This window comes from Solenopsis invicta, chromosome 16 (genome assembly GCF_016802725.1).
Source record: "Solenopsis invicta isolate M01_SB chromosome 16, UNIL_Sinv_3.0, whole genome shotgun sequence".
In the NCBI taxonomy this organism is placed as follows: domain Eukaryota; kingdom Metazoa; phylum Arthropoda; class Insecta; order Hymenoptera; family Formicidae; genus Solenopsis; species Solenopsis invicta.
In genome coordinates, this window is record NC_052679.1 from 18,082,534 (window position 1) to 18,105,895 (window position 23,362).

The 23,362-nt window shown below is 39.8% G+C and overlaps 1 protein-coding gene across 5 annotated transcripts in view; it reads right to left on the reverse strand.

Moving 5' to 3' along the window:
* The window catches only part of LOC105207370 (probable JmjC domain-containing histone demethylation protein 2C), a 301,096-nt gene that overhangs the window by 127,952 nt on the left and 149,782 nt on the right, over window positions 1–23,362 (reverse strand). For 4 of the 5 annotated variants that reach the window (XM_039459078.1, XM_039459077.1, XM_039459079.1 and 1 more), the window contains exon 8: window positions 15,420–15,482. The exons of the other annotated variant lie outside the window; for it this stretch is intronic. In XM_039459078.1, the coding sequence (XP_039315012.1) occupies window positions 15,420–15,482 (63 nt within the window). The remainder of the gene's footprint in view (window positions 1–15,419; window positions 15,483–23,362) is intronic. 5 annotated transcript variants of the gene reach the window in all.

Sequence of the window (23,362 nt, forward strand, 5' to 3'; positions counted from 1 at the left end):
TACAAGTATTTAGAAAAAAACACGTGCATAAAATTATTGATAGTCTGTCTGTGAGGATAACGCGGCTCCAGACTTTTGCAATAAATTTTACTAAATTTAAAAATAAACTCACGAGAATTCGGCTTTGAATTATTTTGCATTCTTGTCAAACGCACTCGCTTACGTAAGAGGCACGATCGCAGCTGTTATAACGCGACCTTGGGACACTTTATGAGAAAAGCGACTAGAATCGCTTCTTTATCGCTCAACCTACATTACGATATCCACATTATCATTTATTAAAGCACCGTGCGTCGTGGTGCGACGGACGTGTCAACAGTTTCTATTAATAAGCAAGTAGGCATTTACAATTGATATTTTCCGTAAAGTACGTAATCATCATGACATCAAGTAGCCAACGCTGAAGGTCAACATATGCGGTATAGCGCAGTAAATGGCGCGCTATACGATTAACAGAATTAATTTGCACTTAATCGACAATTTATCTCGAAGAGCAACAAGATATTTCCCGCCCGCGCGAATTAAAGGGGCACGTATTCTCTAATAAAACGTCACATTGAACCGAATCGCGCCGAAGCAAACAAATTCGGCTACTTTCGATGCTGCTGTCGCACTGAAATATAGATTTTTTTCAAACGATTCAGATAAGAAAATGATTTTCCTAATATTTTATACAAAGAGAAGTACCTATATTTATAAACGAGCAAACTTTCGTTTCGATTTTCGTTAATTTAATCAACTTTGGTGGATAAATAGCTAGATAGATAACATGTAGCGTGTTTACCTTGGAATTTAATCATCGCGTCGCCGAACTGAGTTCGTGCTTTGACGGATAACGCGCGTGACAGTAATAGAGCAATAAATCGAGATTGATTACGATCGATTTAGAGAACGGGGGAAGTAATAGAAATGCACGCTCTCTGTGCGCCGATTGTGTAAGTGCTCTCGATGGTATATCGATATCGCGTCTCGTCTCGCATGACCGATCGTCCGCGTGGAAGAGATTCTGTCGCCTGGAATCGACGAACCGGAAAGATCGAGAGCGATCGAACGTGTACAATTGACGAACCGCGCTTCCGCGTGATCCTCACTTTAAACGACTTCTTGCGCGCATACGTACACAATGTCTCTAAAGTATTTCTATCATCCACGGATTTGCACGGTCGATCTGTAGCATAAAGTTTTCCTCAATGATAGTTTGGACGCAATAACTTTCTAACTTTTAACGTTATCTCTCTTGATAATTGAGTTTCAACTTGCGCTCTCTCTCTCTCTCTCTTTCTGCGATTAAAATTAAAATTCGTTCGAGTGCAATTTCAAAAATAAGATTTTATTTTTATTTGCTTGAAATTTGATTCATTAAATTTGTGTTCCATTCGATTATTTCTCGAAAACTATATAAACGTTTCGACGTTTTCGATGTAGAAAGATTAATTTACGCAAATAAAAAACACCATTATTTCAGGAAAGAATAATAAATAAACTATAAATGTACATGACTCTCAGTATAGAAGAATATTTCATGTATGTTCCCACATGATGTAAATCTCTCAAAAAGTCTATTCAATGTTCGTGCATTGAATGCAATAAGAAAAAAATACCATTATCTATGAAGCCTAATACTCGCCATGAAAGATTACATCAGGATCTACGCGAGGACTTAAATATTCTGATCGCGTAAGGAGATCGTGAATCGCATTGTTCGTCGATGAGTTACGTCACGACGCGACGCTCCGCAATGTAAATCGTAGAAGTGAGAAATCTGTATCGGTGAGATCGCTACCGCATTGGACCGCCACGGCAGAGAGGAGTGACATAATTCACGATCGCCATTAACGCTAGGCGAAGTCAAGCGAGTTCTGCTCCCGTGAGAGCGACGCTTTAATTAACGCTCGAAGTAGCTTTCTACTGTCTCTCTCCCTCGCTCTCTTCGGTTCTTTCTCTCTTTTCTCCTTTTAAACCTGATCTCGGTAACGGTGACGAAGTCGACACGTGGGTCAAGCCTCCACGTTTCCCGCAGACGGCCCGCAAGGTTTTTGCTCCGAGACGCAAAACTGGAGCGATAGGAGAGAAAGAGATAAGGAGAAAAAAAATGAAACTGTGAATACGATCTATAAGGACCGACCGGAATTCGTCACGTGTCGACCATACGGGTTCGGTCTACCCGCTCCGTTTTTATTATTTCTTTTTTCTCCACGCTCCCCTTTACAGTTTCCACGTATCGGGCCTTAGAAGAGAGCGAAGAAACAAGAAAGGAAGAAAGAAACATAGAGTACACGAAGAAGAGATAGAGTCTGCGAAGGAGGCAAATGGAGGCTGTTAGAATGAGAGGGACGCCCACCAGCATTCACGGTGGCCTGGGCCCAGGGCAGGCTCGGCAGCTGCGCGCTTCTATTGTATCTTTACGACGTTGCGACGGCAAACCGAGACCTCGATTCCTTATCCCCGTCACACCCTGATACGCGCGTCTACGTTTTCCTTTTTCTACCTTCGTCTATTCACACTCGCCATTTACGCGCGATAAAAGCTCCGGGAAATCGCCCGAGTTCCACGAAAAACGGTGTGACCATTTTTACGCGGCGGAGAATTTTTACGGTACTCTTGGTGGGATATAAGGACGATCGAGTCCATTTTACACCTGTCACGTGCTGCACTTGCCGCTGCATTTTAATACTAAATACGATCGCTTTAAATGATACGACCATGTTGACAATGTCAACACGGGATAAAACACGTACACTGGTTAACACGTGCGCTACATATGCGGACACAAGAATGCGTATTTAACTTTTATTTTCTTCCTTTGGAAAGAAAGGAGATTGTAACAGTATCTATCGTAAAATCCAATCACTTTTGTACCAATTGTATGAATGCGACATTTCAGAAATTTTCTGAAAATAACGTCAAAAGTAATGTACCAAGAATTAAATGTTATAATAAAGTTTTGTCTTTACTTATTTTCCCTTTTCTTTTTTTATTCATTACAGAATCGTGGACAAAAACGTAATAGCCTTTTATTTCAAATGATGCGAGATAATTTTCATCGTTTTCTTTAAGTGGCGATTTAACAAATCTCTCTATTAAGGATGTATAGGACATTTTTTAAAAAAAATTATATATTGTTTTATATACCATTTGAAAGTAGTAAAAAAATTTGGCGGCAATTTTCTATCTGCATAACAAATTATTTCAATAAGAAGTAGACATGTGCTTCAACATAAATCTAATTAATAATGAATTAACGAAATAAGATATAATGAAAAAAAATCGGAATTTTTTAATTTAAGCATTTTAAATATTTAAGACACAATTTATGTAAAATTTCATTACAATGCAGAGATCAGTTCTATAAAATGAACAAAATTTATTTAGTCATTTACAAAATAACTAAACAGACAATCACAATAAAACTTATAAATCATCTTGAAGATTCAAAGTACTTAAATAAAAAAATAGAGATATTTCTTAACGTTGTAAAAAATAGACTAATTTTTAGTAACAAATATAGTAAATAAATTACAAAAATATGTTATTAATAAAAAAAATAATCTTATTCATACATCCTTTACATGTATATTTAAAGTATTAACACATTTCCAAATTTTATTTACTTTGCAGGGAGTCCGATCTAAGTATTTTTGACCTCATGCGGGAATCATCTCAATCAAGTGGCCTTACTTTCGCGACAGTTCCAACGGAGGTTACGCGGAAATATCGATAACGTCGTGTCAAATAGGCCGTCGGATTATACCGGATATCCCTCGGCGCTGCGCTTAATTGGTAGAATCGTGCTCGTGACACTTTGTACACGCAAGTAATACACACATACGTGATTGAATGCGCGGGTGTGCACACACGGAGCCGACGTTTGCGTGTTTGGGAGAAGGGATGCACGGTATTCGAGCTTTATCGGTCGTAAACACGCGAGTAATTATCGTCACCAACCATCTTGTCCCGCGGCCACGTCGCATATCCGGTCACTGACCATTCAATCGTTACGATCCAGGCTGCGGACCCGGCTACAACTAATAAATAATTCAGGAACAATGGAAAACGCAGCTTTCCTTTTCCATTCCACTCGCGTAATAATCCGCGACGCGAGCGAGACAAACGAAAGCGCCAGTGCCATTAACCCCCATAATCGCAAGGCACACTGAATGAGCCTTAACAATGTGCAATTTCCGTTTGAATTCTTATCGGATAAGTTCAAGGCTCTCGAGGCTTTGGGAATCTTGAATTCGCAACAAAATACCTTACGATATCGTTATCAATAAGATAAATATATAAAATACTGTCTTACTTTGCCATCCTGTTATTTTCATGTTATAATAAATCTAAACTGAACAATAATAATGTCGTAAATTGACAGGAAATAAGCTTGAAAATCGATTATTAAGATTTTACTTGCATCTGCACAAATTTTACTTTCAAATAACTCGATTCCTGTTAGACGTATGCATACACACGTGGAATTAAAAGATGAAAAAGAAGACAATAAAAACTAAGGCTGTTTATTATTATTTGTAGTTCGATATGCAAAGGTTCGCTCGCTTATTTATGCGGCTGTAAATACTCACTCTAATAATTACATATTCACACGGACAGTCACCAACACCGTCGCGCATATTTAAACCAGTTTATAAAGAGCACCCACGCGTGTAGTAAAAATAAATGCGGCAATAAATGAAATTCACACGAGTGTCCATTATAGATACGCCGCCTGTCTCGTGCACAATGCAGTGTGCTCCGCGAGTGTCGAGACCTTGAAAATCTAACAGTACGTGTAATTTCACCGTCAGTCACGCAACAACGATTGCGGAATCCTTACCCACACGGTCGAAATCGCGCTTGCGGAACGCGATTACGGCGCAATTTAAAACGCTCGCTGTCGTGGCCGGCGACGACAATTATTGGTGGACGCGCGTTCGATCTGGGGCAACGATATGCGTTTTAATGACACGGGCGATTAACGGGTCAGTGTCCGACAGGTAATGACGATCGGCTTCGTTTCTACTCAGGCCGCTCGTCGATTTACTTGGATCGTTAGAGCGTACATTGTCGATAGCCCGTCCAGAAAGGCCCGGGCAATATAGAAGGTATTGTGAACGTCCAGTCGGTCATGATGGGCATTCGGCCGTTTATGACAAGCCGTAAACGCTGAATGAACCACCATGGTCGAATCGGATGAGCAGGTTGCGGCCTGCGTACCTGCGCATCGCTGACCCAACCGAGGGATAGCTACCATAGTAGTTTGGAACAATTTACAAAGAACCCCATATATCTCCTTAAAAAAAGAAGAAGAATCTTACGTGCACCTTGAAAAGTGAACTGAAATCTATACATCAATCTGACTAAGAATCTGACACAAAATTCCAACTAATTGTATAATACTCGATTAATATACGTGGTATTAATGGTATTAAATATAATTCCTATCAAAATGTGCAGTATTACATTATTAAATTATTTAATTATATTCGTGACTTAAATTATTTAATTATATTCGGCTAAAATTTCTTTAAAATTGGACACGAGAAGATATCATAGAGCAGTCGTTTGTTTAAAAGATTAAAATTAGCGAATATAATTCGAGATATTTATAAAATTTAATATATTGATTAAATAATGTACATAGCTTAAAAATAACGTAGATAAAGCGTGTGGTAGAAATTGCGCACACAAAAACTGTTCCTGAAAGACTATATCTGGAAGACGGCTCTTTTATTATTTACTATTAAGTTACGTTAATCTTAATATCTATACCGTTGTTTCGAAATTATAGTTTGCGTGATGCTTAGAATATTCTGCGCATTGAAAGAGATTATGCGCGTATACACGTCCAATACCGGTTTCTGTCCGGTCGCGAATAAAACATTTAATGGAACAAGCGAACGTGAATAAGCAAACAGTTATTCCTTTTCGTACTTCGTTTATGGTTTGTATGTTGTAAGAATTACAAACCGGTTCTCGTGCCTCGTACCGGACTGGTCTATAGTTTGATTGAATTTCTCGCCATCTATTAATCAGTCGGTTATCTGCGATGGCTCCATCCGCCATATTTTGCCGCACTTCAGTTTCACATTTATGTACAAATATCAATTGTAAAGATTGGAAGATATGATAATTTAAGCATTAAAATTATTAGAAATGTTCACTGTATACTTGTCGTTCGAGTAGTAATAAATGTCGATCACTTTCGAACGGTTTCCCAGAAAGATTCATTTTATCATCACCTGGAAATCATATATCACTTACGACTACTTCTGAGAGAATTCTCGCCAGATACGTCAGTCGAAAAGTTATTATAATATACGCATAACGACTCGTGTCTTATCTTTACTACCAAAGTATCGTTTTCGATGAAGCGTGAGAACTGCCGAGGCTATGGTTACGCCTCTACGAGAACCCGAAGACCTTGAGGGGCTTCGTCGCTTCGAGTCTTCGCGTTTGGTGAACCATGCGCGAACGATCGTCGTCATCGTCGTTGTTATCATCTTCGTTATCATTATCGTCGTCGGTAGATACGCCCCTCCTCGCGTATCGAGAGGCAAAGTCAAAGAGTCTCTTACAGCCGATAGAAGGAAAGACGCGCTCGTCGAAGACGCCTCTTAAAGAGGCGATGTTACGCGAATGACGAAGCGAGTGCGAGAGAGAAAGAGAGACAAGACAGGGGGCAATTCTAAACGACGTGTCTGCCGCTTCGGGTCACGATCTGCTCACGTGTCCCGCTTAAGTCGACTCGTCTATTACATTTTATTGCGTTGCGCCGGTGACGTCACGACCAATTGACCTCCCTTGAGGCCGCTCCGTGAGTTTAACGCGAGCCAATGGCTTCGGGGGGGTCCGCGGGAGTCGTTATTCTTGGACAAGACGGTTCCTGTCGCGAAAAGGGGGGACGAGAGGGAGAAAGAGGTGGTACAGCGACGAGGCGGATAGCCGTGTGGAGAAAAGAAGAAGACTGCCGCTTGACGTTTCCCGACGCCGAAAAGTCTCCCTTGTTTTTTTTTTTTCTGGAACCAAGCCGACCAAGAGCGCAGTCAGTCGTTAGCCTCAAAGACTTCTCAGTATTCGACGAGCGAGTGCTCACGTCGTGCGTCTTTCGGCGGGAACTTACCCAGCTCTCGCGCCAGATTAACTTCTCGAAGCTAATATATCTTCGACGGGTCATTAGATGGTTATCGCGACTCCTCGCACTGACCCGCCCTTGTGTCTCCGAGACATTCGTGTGCTTTGCGTGAGGGATTGTGCCGTTCACAATGCCTAGCTTGTTGCGTTTTCGTACTGGACTCTGAATTGCTGTTACGACTGCTAAAGCAAATCGATACCACAATGCGACGAGCTCTTTTATGACGTCCGTCGACTAATCAACAGACGTTACGTAAATCCTGATTGAATCTAATTCCTGAAGAATAAACCCTGATTAATATGCTCTAAAAACTTGCATTAATTACTTCAAGTTATGTAATACGTGTATTAAAGTCATTTTATGAAATTAAAATCTTCGAGCGCCGTAAATCATTCAATTACTTGTCTGGATGCGATATTATCATTTTAATTTCCGCTACACGTGAATTCGGACTACACCATGTAATCATCATCATCATCGTGTTCTCTCTACCTCCGTCAAAAGCACTCGAGGACTCGATGCAACTCGGAAGTGGATGAGCGGGGCGGTTGACCTCTCTGCGACCTATGACCGGTTTGCGCGAAGAGAGCAGCGAGATGAGTCATTGCGCTTTCATCTAGGTGGGCTGATGACGCGTAGCGGATACCTAGACTCGGTAAGCGAGTCATGCCTCTCTTCGAGGCTAAACGGTATGCTAGCCACGTATGTACGTGTCTCTACTACCCATCGACGACCACGGTTGACTTTATATCAACGAGCAAAGGAAAAGAGAATGGACGAAGTGTAAAGAATTCGAGAGGGAGAACAGAGTTTTCCAACCTCTTGGTAATGACAGAACATTTAATAATAAAAAAGAAAATTATACATAATTGTACTTGGAATTTGAAAGAATATTTTTATTCGGAGCGTGTATCGTGCACATTAATTATAAACGTGCGTACTCCTAATTTAAAAAAAGATACTCTTTCAAATTCCAAACTTCCTACAGGAATTTCAGTGAAACGCCCGAAGAATGCTCGAGGAAACAATATTACCGTTTCGCTGGTTGAAAAATACTGAGACAGAGTGTGACGGGGACATCAAACGAACGAGTCGTCGTCCGTCCAGCGACACGGTCATTCTCGTGTCGGGAGGGAAGTCGCCATATGGCGGCGACATGCGGCAATTTTGAAACTACTTTTGCCCGACGGAAGCTTCCCCCGCGCGTCATTCGAGAGATCTCTTAGTTTTCTGGCCTTATTTTACGAGCTCTGAAAGAGCACGATCATTCACGTCTATACCACGTATTTTATATCGTGCCGTCGAACTACTCCATCTCCATCCTCAGAAACGTTTCTCCCCTTTCATCGGAAATTCGTGGTCGGTTGACTTCGCCAAACAAGTTGAGGTCAGTGCATTCGACAATCATAGCAATGTACTTCGAGTTAATTGCGCGATTCATGTCTCTCTCGCAAAGTCATTACCAACGATATAGTTGCTTATTAGATAATGAAACATTTCTCTATACGCATAAGAAGAATTTTGCTGAAATATGCATCTGAAAATAATTATGTTAAGCCATTAAAAAAATTGTATCGGATGCTAGAACGTCAAAACTATTTGCAGCAACGTTATCGTGCTTGGACGTCCTACACAATTATTTTGATCACTCAAAATAAAATTATTTTCTGATTTGAATCTAGGTAAATTTTTAGATGCTGTAGTAAAATTGTTTTTTCCGTGTACTTGCAACCTTCTTATACTTATGCATAAATGGGATACAGAAATTCCTCTATCTAGAAATACATAGAATTCAATATTTCCGTCATTCGTCGACAGGTACATCGCGTAATACGTCTAAAGCTGACTCGTCAGATTTTGTAACTCCTGGATATCTCGTGGGATAAATAACAGAGAGGAAACGTACGTGGCATGGAAGAGGAGAAGGGAAGAAGGGGGGGGGGAAGGAAGAAGAAGGAATGCAAGAGTAAAAAGGACGAGAAGGAATTGATGATCGTGGAGTGGGTCAGGAGAGACGACGGCGGACTCTTAAGACGCAATCCACGACCATACTCCATCGTCATCCGTCCACCACCACACTCGAAGGCGAGCGTCTACGTGAACGACCGCGAGGAGAGTGCTTAGCTTCCTTCCTCTCGTCTATATGCCATCTCATCTCGTCTTTCTCTAACTCTTTTCCTTCTAAGCGCAAAATACATTAAGGAGTAACAGAGTCAGTCAACACTGCGAGATGATGGTGGACAGTGAGAGAATGGAAAGACAGAGAGAGAGAGAGAGAGAGAGAGAGAGAGAGAGAGAGAGAGAGAAGTTAGATTCCCTAGCGAGTCTATATCACGACGGGACTATCAAACAGGGGCGGATACAAGTCCCGTACCCCTCTCCCTTGTACCATAATTCTCGTCTCAGTCGCTGTGGGTGTACTCTCGGTTAAGGGGATCTCGTATACAACACTAATGCACACACCCGCACACGCTGACTCGGTCGGTCATACGCATACGCACACACATATACATACGATCACAAACGGGCGCAACAGTCAGTGCCGGGCGATCTCCACTTCAGATATGCATCATAGTTAGAGGGAAGAGGAGGATGATGAGAGACGAAGACAGACGGAGGTCGACAGACCTCTCTGCTCTACCTTCTCTCGCCAATTCTCCGCAAGCAGAGGGGAGAGAGGGCGATGTGGCGAACGGAGAGAACCTGCGGAACCGGTTTGACGGACCTCAACTGGTTTCATTAAACCCCGATTGTAACCACCTCTTCCTCCTTCTCTTCCTCTTCGTGTCCACCTCGTCCTCCTTATCCGTCTCGCATCTGTGTGCACGCACGAGTGCGACTAAAAAGCCGTGGTAGCTGACTCGATCTTCGTGTTGCCGTAGTCAAGGATTACCCTGCTCTTTCTCGTCCTGCTCCCTTGTGACGATAATACAGAATACGCGAAAAAATGGAAAGAAAAAAAAAAAAACGACGAGAGTTGAAACGCAAAAGGAAAGTCCCTGGTAATTGCTTCAGTCCCGTAATACTCGTATACCCGGCGACCTCGCGGAGAGCCTGCGGCCCTGCAACCGCATCTCCTCGAACATTTCCTTGCTCCTTTTGCAACCGTTGCGACATGTGCGTGCGGACGTGCGTGCGGGCGTGCGTGCGTGCCTTTCTCGTCAAAATAAAACGACCCGTTGTTGCAACTCCGCACGACTTCGATCGCGACTCGTACACGCACAACCGATTACGACGAAAATTCGCTTTCAATGCTCACAGCGTTCTTTACTTTAAAGTTCTTTACTTTAAAGATTGTAAATCGGCATTTCCAGGAATAAATCGGACTGTCTGTAAGTCCCATCTTTCTTACCGGTTAATAAATTCGCGCTCGATACCATCGGAGTTGTTTGCGCTGATCCAGATTCTCATTTTATGCAGACATTGTGGTTTTCGCGTTGAGAGAATAATCTCATTTAATTAAAACAAATTTAATATAAATGTAGATGCTCGTTTGCCGTGCGAAAAGTTTAATTCTTGCGGATAGACAATTGTAGACCCCCGTTGTGAACCGCGCGGTATCATTTCGCGCGCGATACATTTTATATGGGAAAAAAGATGATCAGACTAAAGTGCATAAATATGTATGTACACGTGTTTACAAGTTATAAATTCGTGTGTCGTCGAAAAGCGACATTCATAAATCTTCCAGTTAAAAAACGCTATTGTCACGGCGTATCATGCGATTCACATAGAGATTAAATATTTCTTGCGACAAAGGACCTTGAAGACCGTTTCTTTAGCGTTCGCCGGGACGCTAAATAACTCCGACGTTATTTTATGGATATTCGCCCGAGGGAACTTACGCATTCTCGTTTCTGACTTCTCTTTTCTCCGTGCCCATCTCGTTTACCCCTTTTTCTCTTTCTCAAATGAAAGGGTGTTTTGCAGTAGAGTAACGGGGGGAGAGAGAGAGAGAGAAAAGAGAGGGGGGAGAGAGAGAGGGTTGCTCCGACGAGGGATTCTGCGAACCGTGGGACTGCGAACCGCCGGATCAATACACCGTCGAGTAATTGCGGTGTAACGTCCGTGGGCAGCGTCCATGAGAGGGAGCGACGGAGACTCCATTTCGCTCTTTCTCCCCCCTGCTGCCGCTCTTTCTCTCTTACTCTCGAAACGCGTTGATATGCATGGAGCTACGACACCGACGGCTTTGCAGCACGAGACTCGACAGAGCATTATAATTTTGCTGTTAACACGCCAATTTAAAGTATACAGAGTATATTAGCAATCGTGCACTTCCCCTCCCAGTTACAGATTCTGACGGCAAATCGCGGATTCATTCTCCCTTGAAAATTTTGCAAAGAGCATAATTGCAGAGCCGCTCAATATTGAGGGGATCGAGCAACTTCGACGAACTAAGCTTAAGAACTACAAGTACACACAATAAAACTTTGCTCTTCGAGAAATTTTATGCAGAAGACGCTTTAATAGAATGTACTTACAAACTCAGCAACGGTTATTGAAAATAAGGTTTACAGAATTTTTTTTTATAAAACATTAATTCCGTCCATATTTTATACAATTTTAATCGTAGTATCTGCCTAATTATTTCCCAAATTAACTTTGCGTAATTAAAAATTCGCAACTATTTCGCAACTATTATGCGCGAAACTCAGTGCACTGACATTGCCCTAATCAGGGCTTACAGGAAGTCGAAGCGCAGAAGATTAGGCCGCAGTCGTTGCAATCTTTGCGCAATAAAGAAAGCGATTATTGCCGAGTGAAATTAGTCGGATGAGAGCTGCAACTGTAGGACAGTTAATCATAATCGTTGCCGTTTCAGAGATCCTTGACCATACTCAAGGATCACGTTAATGCTGCTAAGTATGGTGTTCGGGCCATTTGAAGTAATGACGCGTTGTTAAATTAAAGGAAGACGTTCCCGTGACTGCCACTTGGAGATACTTAAACGAGAAACTTTCCAATCTTTTTCAAACCGGTCTGAAGGCACTAGGCTTTCCAGGTTTGTTAATTCAAAGATGAGAAAAAGATCTATATTATAGTTCGTAGATGCCTCGCAGAGAGGTATCAATTTTATAATTCCTGTTATTCGTCTGGTTAAATCGATATATCAATAATAAATCGTTTTCAGAATAACACGCTAAATCATTAAGAAAATTTAGTGTAATTCTTTGCAGGTTTTATATATTCCTTCGTTAATTTATTATGCCAGAAAATACTGCGCAAAATTTTCAAAGCCAACATTGAATAATTAAATATGATTCATAATGAAAATATTTATGAGTACATATATTTTAAGAATAAAATTTGCTAAATTTTCTAGAACACATAAATCTTTTAAAAGTCTGTTTAATATATGAGAAATCTTTTTTTAAATTACTTGCGTGTATCCACTTGATTAGTCTGCGACTTATTTGGCAAATGCGTCATTTAACTTTTAATACAAGGTAAATAAGATCGAAATAAGAGAGATAAGAATATATTTAAAATTTATCAATTTTCAAGTAAAATAAAGAAGGAACGTAAAAAACTCTACTAAATCTGTTTTTAAAAATGTAGAGAAATCAAAGGATTACGATAAAATAAACATTAAATTGAAATCATTATAGATCTCCAGAGCTATACCAATACATCAGTGTGTGATTGCAATTTCCGTGTTCTTTGTCTTTATGATAAGAAGATCTCGCGTGAATTTGGGTTGCGGGAAGAAATTCGAGTACGGTAGGCGAAGTAGTCAAGGAAAAAGTAGTAAAGTGTTCATATACTCGTATACACCGTCGTGTAGATACACGTATAAATAGATAAAGTGGCAAGTCGTAGAAAGATGGAGAAGGCGACAGAAAATCTTGGCCGTAGGCCAGACGTCGCGAGATTAATAATTTATCACTATCGTGTAAACGTGAGGACCCAGGCCAGCTGGTGCGTTCACATCACTACTCTCGCTCCTCATTGTCGGGTTCTTTCCACCAATCTCTTTCTCTCTCTCTTTCTCTCTCACGTACATCTTTATGTCCGGATATTACCGCCTGCTATTAAAATAACCGTTGCGATGTTCCTGCTGACCGCAAAATACTCCTTTCGCTTTGATTGCACGTCTTCCGATATGAATGGCCGCGGCAAAAAGCAACCAGCGGCAAAAAAGTCTACGGCCAACGAGGGATTTTGCGTTTTGCTGAAATTAAGGCGATTCTTTCCGCTGACGTGCAATGGTTACTTTTTTCCTTGTTGCTCACTAATGCAACTTCTTGCTCGTTTCACGACGTATATAACCAATTGGAGTGCGCGGGATTAATTCTCGTTATTACGCATTGCCATTTCTATTGTTGGGCAAAACATCGATCATTTGTGGGATTGAGCGAATAACAAAGTAAATTAAACTGAAACACTTTCTCTTTCTCTCTTGAGGCAAAATTACCTGTTTCAATATACATTATCTTCAATACGACAAAACTAGGTTATCGCTAATACGCGAGTATATATGAGACCTGGTACGAGTTAATATTGACTTAGCTTTTTAGAATTAATATAAAGCTGGAATTAACCGACGAAACTAAAACATTGAAATGCCATCAGTGATAACATTATCAAAATCAAACAGTAACAACTCGGGCGTGGGTATAATTTTCATCTTAAATGAATATTAGAAATATATACAAGTAAAATGCATTTATGTCAATTCACAGATTTGATAGAATATTTTTGTTATATTAAATGTTGCAAGTCATTTTAAAAGTGGAATAAACCTTTAAAAACTGATATTTTTAAATGTAGTTAATTTTTTTTATCAAATATGTATTAAAAGTTTATGCACAATATAGACCAATAAATAATAGAGATATATAGAATTTCCGACATAAATAAGAAGATATATTCTCTACTTATTTTGAGAGTGAAAAACTTAATTTTGCAAGATTGGAAATTTTAATTTGTTATATATTACAAATAAGATTCTTGAAAATAGGGTAATGCTACTTTCGAAGTACATAATACAGATATCTAACAACTAGAAAATAGAAGATTTAATCATTATTTTAAGCAAATTTTGCACAAAATAAATGTTCCGTTTTTATTATTAATAAATTCGACTTCAAAAGAGACAATAAACGTTCGTCTGCGTCTTAAAATACTTTAAGAAAGTCATTTCTCGATTTTAAAAGAGACATACGCTATTTTGCAGAGAGAGAGAGAGAGAGAGAGAGAGAGAGAGAGAAAGAGAAGAAGAAGAAGAGTATTACATTGGCTATTTTTTTAAATAATGTGTAGAAAATATTGTCCTGAAGTTATTCACAAATTTGATCAATCATTCTTTCATGTGATATCTTAGACAAACTGAAGTGCATAACAATGACAATAAATTAGTTAATTTTGCGATTAACAATGACCTCTATTATATTTTGCACAGGAAGAAATAAATCTTTCATTTCCTGCTATACTTCGATAAATTCTAGAACTAATTTCGTAACTAATAATAATGCAGTGGCGAATGCACTATCATTGTAAATACAAGATCAATAATAACCGGATTTTATTGTACTTGAAAATTGAATACAAAGTGTTAATGCAAAATTGAATACATTATATGTGTCACTGGAATAAAATACTACTGTTCTATTCTTTTCTTGTCAAATATTCAATATGTCAGGATCAGAAGCAATAAAAAAAAAAAAAAAAAAAAAAAAAACTGGACGTCACTTAAAATGATATTTATGGCAAGCAGAACAAGCAGCTTGCTTTTCTTACTTTTTCCAGATGGATGAATGCATTATTTAAAATAGTTTCCCATTTGTTTTATCTTCGAAAAAGCTTAAAGCATTTTTTTTTATTTATGTGGACATTTTGTTTCTGAGAATATAACAAAGGTGTGTTGACGTCGTATTTTTTCACCAAAGCAAAACTGATAAATCGCGACATTCTGAGTAACACGCGATGACACGTTGCAACGGAAAAGAAAAAAAAAATGAGTACAAAAAATGCTATTTCGTGTTCAATCTTACAAGACGCGAGGAATGTGGCGTAATCGCATTTCGCTTTGATAACCGAATCGCTTATCGCGCAGCGCTGTTTCCTGGACGCTCGGCACGCCTTAACTCAGCGATTTTGCGTAAAAAAAAGATGAGACTGCGAGGAACGGAACCGAGCTGGCATATATATCGTTTCATTTTGCACGTTTTTACGATAAGCGTAACCTGAGAAACCTGCGCCTCATAAAAATTCGTGCTGTCGTTGTTACGAAACGCGCACGTACGCGGAATGGGAATATCTCCTTTTAAGAAATGCGAGATTCACTAACCACTCACGATTTGATGATTTGGCCTCGCGTGGCTAAAATCACGAGAATGGACCGTCTTCTTACCTGCAACAAAAAAAATAACGTATTGGTCAGAAAAGTTTGAAAAGAGTGTCAAGAGAGAGACAGATTTAGAACTCTTTTTTTTTCTTAGATTCGCCATTTATTTGATAGAAGCAATTTTCTGCAGTTTTCGATGAGTATTGCAAGAATTATTCGACGCGTATGATTGGATCTATTCGAGAATTACTGTAGCAACTCAACTGCACCGACAGCGGCGTTCAAGTACTTAAACTTTGAAGGAAGGAACGTGAGGATGAAGTATGTGGGTCGGCGATCAAACCAGGGAGAGAGAGGAGAGATAGAGGAGAGAGAAAGTTGTTGAATCCTATATAGAAGTTTTGATAGCGCGCACATGAACGTACACAGGCACACGCAAAGGACGGAGGATCGAAGGGAGATGAAGAGAACGATGAACGCGGTAGTAAGATGAACGAGGAAACAGAGACGTATAACGTAGAGGCGGAGAGACGTCTACTATGGATAGAGTGAAATGGACGATGAAGAACGAGAGAAAACGGCGGCAACAGAGACGCCACGGAGGGCCATTAACAAGTTCGACACGGGAGTCGGAAAGTTAGCGAAACTACCGGCAAGTGGTGTCAGTATATAGCCCGGTTTATAGCGGAACTTCCATTGGCAATGTACAAGTTCTCTGTGTACGTAAGCTAGTAACTATATATGAGTAGATGTGTTGTATATATACTCGAAGCGGTGTGGAAAACTTCGTGAAAACTCGCAGCCCCGGCGCGTGAAACTTTTTAATTGATTTTATTCGCTCGTTGTGCCGCCGCCACCGTCGCCGCCGCCGCCGCCGTCGTCGTCGTCGTCGTCGTCGTCGTCGTCGTCGTCGTCGTCGTCGTAGTGTTGGTGCGGTGCTGTGCCGCCGCGCGTGATTTATTCACCATTCTTGGACTTCCCGCGCGAGAGGAATTACCGACGCGATACATAAAGCCTCGCAACCTGTTATCTGATTATCGTTCCCCGACAGCCAACAATGTAATTAGGAAAATTCCTGAGGAAAGTTACGGATTATCTTTGCAAACAGTAATGTACTTTAGATGGATCCTGTTTACTCGAAAGTGACGTTTATCGTTCTAATTCTGTGTATATTCGACACAATCTTTTTCAGCCAGATTGAGCACCAATTTCCAAAATTCAAAATAATTTAATAAAACAGTTAAAGTTGTTTCCATTTCATCAATTTCTATACCCATGGTTGAATTATGTGTGCAGAGAAATATTCAACTTCTAATGCACATTTAATGCGTTAAATAACAACGCATTAAAAATAATAATAATTATTATATTATGGACATTTAGGGAAGACTCTCGTGATGTATAAATATATTTAAAAATGCATGTATTAAAAAATTCGGAAACTCTTGAGACGAACAATTGCGAGACAAATCCTGAGTTTAAAAACATATTTGTAAAATTAATAATACTCGACTGTCCCAGAAAATCTTTGGTATTAAAACATTTTAATTCTTAATGAGCTCTTTGTAATCTTAGTTTTAGTAACACTTCATGCATTCCCGAAAACTCCACTAAGAACTTCGACGAAAATCGATGATTTGACTTTAGAGAACTTTGCTGTGAACTTACACAATGTAACTCAAACTAGAGTTTCGACTTTCGATACTTTCAAAAGATCCAAGATTATCTGAACTCAGCGGTATTTCAACACCGACGGTATTTTCCGAATATAAACATGGATCTTGCGCAATAACATTCAATACAGCAATGAAGAAATTATGATCAACCAGTTAGGTGACTTTTAGAAATTCCTAGTTATGTATATGCTATTTTCTTTTAATTATAAAATATTAGACCGGTTAATTTTAATGTTGACAAATTGTAACATTCGTTGTTAATTAAGATCAAATTGATTCTATCATCTTCATTTAGTTTCAGAATAAATGACAAATTATTTGATACAATTTCAGCTCGCAAAATGTGCTAAGATTGAACTTGTGTCTATGCTTTTATTGAAGATCCGCAGCAGTGCGTGTGCATTCCGCTTCACCTTTCTTCCGCGTTTCCAACTCGGTTAGAATCGTGCGCGTCGAGAGTAATTGCGCGGTCGGCGAATCTAGCACGCGATTGCTCGGAGCGAGATTGTTCATGATTTCACTTCCAGTTGCTATGTGTGTGAAAAGATTGAGGATGAGAAGCAATTACACGAAATTCTTCCCACGTGCTTAAGAATAGCAACTTGTTACATATTACCTATAAAATAAGGCATTCAAAAGTGCGAGATGTATTTGATAACGTCATTACGGGCTGTATATTTAAAATTATATCTCATCATTATATTTTAAATGTATAATACGTTTATCATATAATTATAAATTATGACAATATTTGTTTAGCGATAATTTAGTCGAAAATGTTATTTAATAAATTATATTTAAATATATTTTTTGTCAAAATAAAATCATATTTTATATAAATATATAAAAATGTTCTTAAAAAAATATGTGTGTGTGTGTGTGTGTGTGTGTGTATGTGTGTGTGCGTGTCAAAAATTATTTATAAAAGGATGAGCTATAATATTTGTTTATGTTAACTTATTTAATTATATCGAGCAGCGGGATTTTGATTCAATTAATGAGGTTCGCTTATAAATCTATTACAATGCATTCATGAATAATTTGTGTGCTCTTCTTGGGAATCGCGAACTTTCACGAAGTTCAAGATTATAGTAGACGCTGTATTTTGTGGCGGGGACGCGAGCAATCATTGTTTTACAACCCGCGGGAGCTTTCGGTATTACTGGCTCGCGAGACTGTACGCGTCTATATCCGTGTGTAGGACAGGTGTGTGCGACGGGTATACACACAACTATGTTTGCCTACGGAACTAGCACACAATTCCCCGGAGGGAAATTTGCATGTACTTTACGCAACCAGGCGTGCACTTTCCTTTACAATCTCGCGCATGTAGCATGTCCAACTTCGCGAGTAACTATCGGGGGTATCTCAATACTTTGCACAGTCTCGACTCATACACGATCACGGACATTGCCTCGCTACGTGGAAATATTAAGGCAAAGGTCTTGGAATATATCGCCTTAACCTTACAGCGTCTCGCAGCCTGCAAGAGACACGATCCATTGTCTTTTGCAAGTGCCGTGGCATAAGCGTCGACATCAATTTACAGAAAATGTATTTTAAATTCACACTAGTGTTAAACGCAAGCTAATTTGCTATAAAATACTGTCTGCTCATATTAAAGTTTTTATGACTTTTGAAGACTAATAAATGCGCATACATGTTGAGAAAAAAGTTGTTAAATTGATTGAATTTTTATAGTTCAAGTATTTATATAATTCAAATACATAAAAAACTTGAACTTTAATTTAAATATTTATATATTTAATTTAAGCATATATATATATATATAACTAAAATACATAAATATTTAGATTGAAGAATTTTAATCAAGTTGAAAATTTTAGTCAAATTACCAGTTTTTTTTCTGAGTGCGTGGAATATTTCCTAATCATCTTAATTAACTTATCCCCGCGTATTTCTACATATTTTTTTTTCTAAATAAATATATATAATACATATTATCCTTATTTCTACATTATAATATTCTATCTATATTTAATGTTTTGTTTGCTGAGTATATAACGAGCGAATTTATAATGCGAGGTTAATGTTCAAATTAGAAGAAATTAATAAAAAGGTTAAACGAGATATCTCGGAACCGCCGGATAATACTAGCTGTCACACAAATAACTTCTACCTTAATAACTGTTAAAACATTCCTTCCTGCGTATTAACGCGCGTATCATCGCGAGACCGAGCGGCGCGGATGAAGTCCATCTCGGATAGAGCGCGAATAATTCTCTCTCCACGTGTCTCCCAACGGATGGAAAGAGAAAGAAACAGAGAGAGGCATAGAAGAAGAGAGAGAGAGAGAGAGAGAGAGAGAGAAGACATCAGCGAATACCACCGGCACTTAGGTCTGTAGATTTCTGTGTGGGTCGCGCGTTGCGGTGCACGCCACACATATGCGTCGCTGCGTGTGCAGCCGACGTAATGGATAGCACGTATATGCCCACGCATGTATATAGGCGGGCACATATGCCTCTGTCTTCCTCTCTCTCTCTCTCTCTCTTTGTCTATGTGCCCATATAGATACAAGCTCGGTTCCGAGTAGCGTGTCTGGCATCTTCGTATATAGCATCGTGGCGTGGGCTCGCGGCTGGCATGCATTATTCACGAACTAGTCACAAGCTAAACCCTCCACGTCCTCTCTCTCCTGCCTCGCTAACGCCGTGCCCGGCTTCTCCCTCTCGCCATTCTGCGAGTGCACCTCGCTTCGTGGTGCATGCACGCGCTCACGGATGGAACGCGACGCAATGTGTCGCTCCGTGCAAACCTAGTTGGGTTCGGAGCCCTCCATGACTTCCAAACAGTCCTCTAGCCTATCAGCGTTACCCGTCCATCTTTCAGCGTATTGTATATTTACGTTGAGAGAAAGAGAAAGAGAAATAAAAAAGAGAAAAAAAACTGAAGCGATAGATAATCTCTCTGTTATATAATCATCGACTTAATTAAAACCACTAAGATGAGTGGCCTTAGATGATTAAAATAATATTGTACATATTTTTCTATATAATTCAAAATAAACTTGATATAGCTTCCAGATGAATAATAATATTGTACGATATTCAAGTATTACGCAATAATATTGAGTTAAGGAGTTAGGATGTTTCGATCGAGGTGGAGTCTACCTCGACTCCGAGATACTGACCAATGCTGTCACTGACCCTGCTATCTCTCTCTCTCTCTCTCTCTTTCTCTCGTTCTCCATCTATCTATCGGTGCGTTCCACTGGTCGATCGAGTTCTAAAGTGCGGTCGAATGTGTTGGACCCGACAAGCTCCTCGGGGAGCCATTCAGACGGCGGAGGCCAGAGATATTGTTAAACTTAGATGAACAACAATCAGCGCAAGGAGTAACGCGCAGATGAAAATAAAGAATGCATCAAATTTCGAGGTTTTGCTTTTTGTAAGGCATCCGACCGGGAACGGTGAACGCTGAAAAATACGCGGAATTAATAATGATTTTCCACTGAATGCGAACTTCCGCTGGTCTTCACCGACTCCGGGACAATCCGGCCATTACCGGGGCGTGGAAAAAGTAATGCAATCTCCGTTTCCCGCTGGTCTCGCGGATTTCAGCGCGTAAAGTTCACGAACTCGGCGCTTGAATTACCAAGTGGCTTTCCGCGCAGAACGGTCCTGCGACCGCATAGAGAAAGAGAGAGGAAGAAGAAAGCCCGTTGGCGATTACGCGGAGGAGAAAGTTGCCACGGCGGCACGGCGCGGCGAAAAGAACGAAACTCCGTTCGTTTCTTTGAGCTCTCTGTCGTCATCCTTCCTTCTCTCCCTCTCCCTTCCTCGCGGCCTATAATCGCGATAGACAGTGATAGAGGAAGATGGCCGAGAGCAGACGGCGAAGGAAGGAGAGCGAGAGACACGAGAAACCGGTTCTCTCACCCTGATGCCCGTGATGCGTCTGCGGCGTTACACGAACGTTAAGCCCATCCGCGCACAAATTTGCATAAGCGCATAAGCACAAGCGCACGTAAGCGTCTGAGCCAATGAGATGTCCAACGTAAGTTGTTCCAAATAATAAGGTGGCATGTGGCTCGAATGTTTTGTCTCACTTGACACGCTTTCGCGGCGGGTTTACGTTCTTAAGCAGATTTACGCGCGCGGTCAGGCTTAATCCCTCCGCTATTAAGCGCATAATAAAATTACCTCGGATCAGTTTTACCACTGCGTATTAATCCCGAGCGAATAATCTTCGTTAATGTCTCGTGTACTCAGATATTGCGATACGCAACAGGAAACAAAACGACAGAAAAAATTGGCTCGTCTTAAAAGGACAAATAAAGTGAAGCAGTTTAGGAATAATTTAATTCGCCTTGTCGGAAGAAAAAAATTAATCTGGCGCCAGATAACACGATGGTAATAAACAACTTTTCGAGTTCGAGTATACTACACGTGTGCGACAAATTTTATATAAAATGTAACACTGACTCGACAAACTGTTTTTTACGTTTCTTAAAATAAACGTTATCACTGTTTTACATCTCACGTTCGATCATTTAACTAAAATTAATTCAATCAAATGCAACTCGTTACGTATACGAAAATCGCCAGACGGTATATTGTGTAAATGTTGCGTACATAATACACAATCATATTCGTTTCGTGAAATTGCAGAAGGCATGATTTCATTTCCAATCAGAGAGATTGACCAGCGATCTGACCTTGTCGTTTGCAATCTGTCCTGTTTCGGAAGATACTTCAAATCGGCCGATTTATCAATTTTGTAACAATTGTAATATCACATTATGTTATTCGCAAACACGGGTTAATAATTAGCAACGAGTTCAACTCAACTAAATTACGCTATTAATATCGCAAGTACCGCGCGCGTATTTCGCGATTTAATTAAATGGGATAGCAGATATATATATAACGTTTAATCGAAACCTATTGTTCGTCTGCATGTATATGAGAATGTAATTATATTTGCAACATTAATTAACCCATCGATAGAAATGCCATTTTCTATTTTTCGCATTAACTCTTTCATCTATTAAAATGCGTTTTAAAAGTGCAATCAGTTTGAAAATATGTATGAGTCAGAATACGAAACTTTTATTACGGAAAGTTGGAAAATGGGATATGCATGTCCCAAAAGTGATTGGAAAAAAAAATAGATTTATTGCTAAAATATTCTCTCTTTGAAACTCCCGTGGATGTTTCAAATAAACCAAAATAAAAAGCCAAGCTAAAATTATTATTCGAGAGCCGTTGCATTAATAACAATTTTTCCAGCTGTCGGGCAAATTTTACGGTTAATTATTACTAACTGTCACTGTTACCTATCAATGCGATGCAAAAGCATTATCGTAAAATATTCCGCGAGATATAACCGCGGAAGCTTTCACTAAAAATTCACGAACAATGAGAAAATAATAACGGTGCGCGATCGTAGTTTTCCTTTAATCTGGGGAAGAAAAGATATCGCATCGATATCGGCGATGACGGCGCCATATCGACCCTATTTTTATTTGCCTAATCTTCCACCGCACCGCTATTATTTTCTCACAACACTGTATTCACCACTCGTCGCAGGGAGAAAATGCCTTAAAAGAACGTACGTTACGACATGCCTCATTTAATTAGGAAAAGCAAACGTTTACCATGGATTTAGCTGTTCCATCGTTGTTATATTCCCGATCTGTATTGAAATATACCCCTTTCTTTTCGAGTTATTTGTTTACGAAGTACCCGCATGAACATGCGGATAGTCTGCGTGTATGGTACATTATTCGCGGAAAATCCGAGATTCATTCAAATCGCTGTGCTTTTTCGAGCAGAGGCGAAATAAAGGAGAGAAGGGGATAAATTAATTCGACTGGAATTTAACCGCAATATTACAATATTCGCATTTTACAAGATAAATTTCCATACAATCAGAATTTCTTGAGAATATACGTCAGTATGTAAGTCACTCCGACTTGAGGCACAAAGAATTTCAAATTCCAAAGCCAAGAATTAAAAATAGCTTTTCCTAAATACATGCTAAAGTTTCAAATGCAATTAAATTTAGCCAAAGTACAAAATAATTAAATTCATGTAATATGCGAAACTTCTCAGGATCTACCTTCGTACTCGCGATGATACGACTGCAGTACGTTCGTTATATGTCAGAAATTTTCTTTCTACGAGAGATGTGTCCGGAAGCGGGAAAGGCCTGAATATACTGAAACTGACGCGACCTCGTTATCAAACTACATCGTGCAGCGCAGCGAAGAAAGATTTAACGCGCACCATCGTACCGCCGATA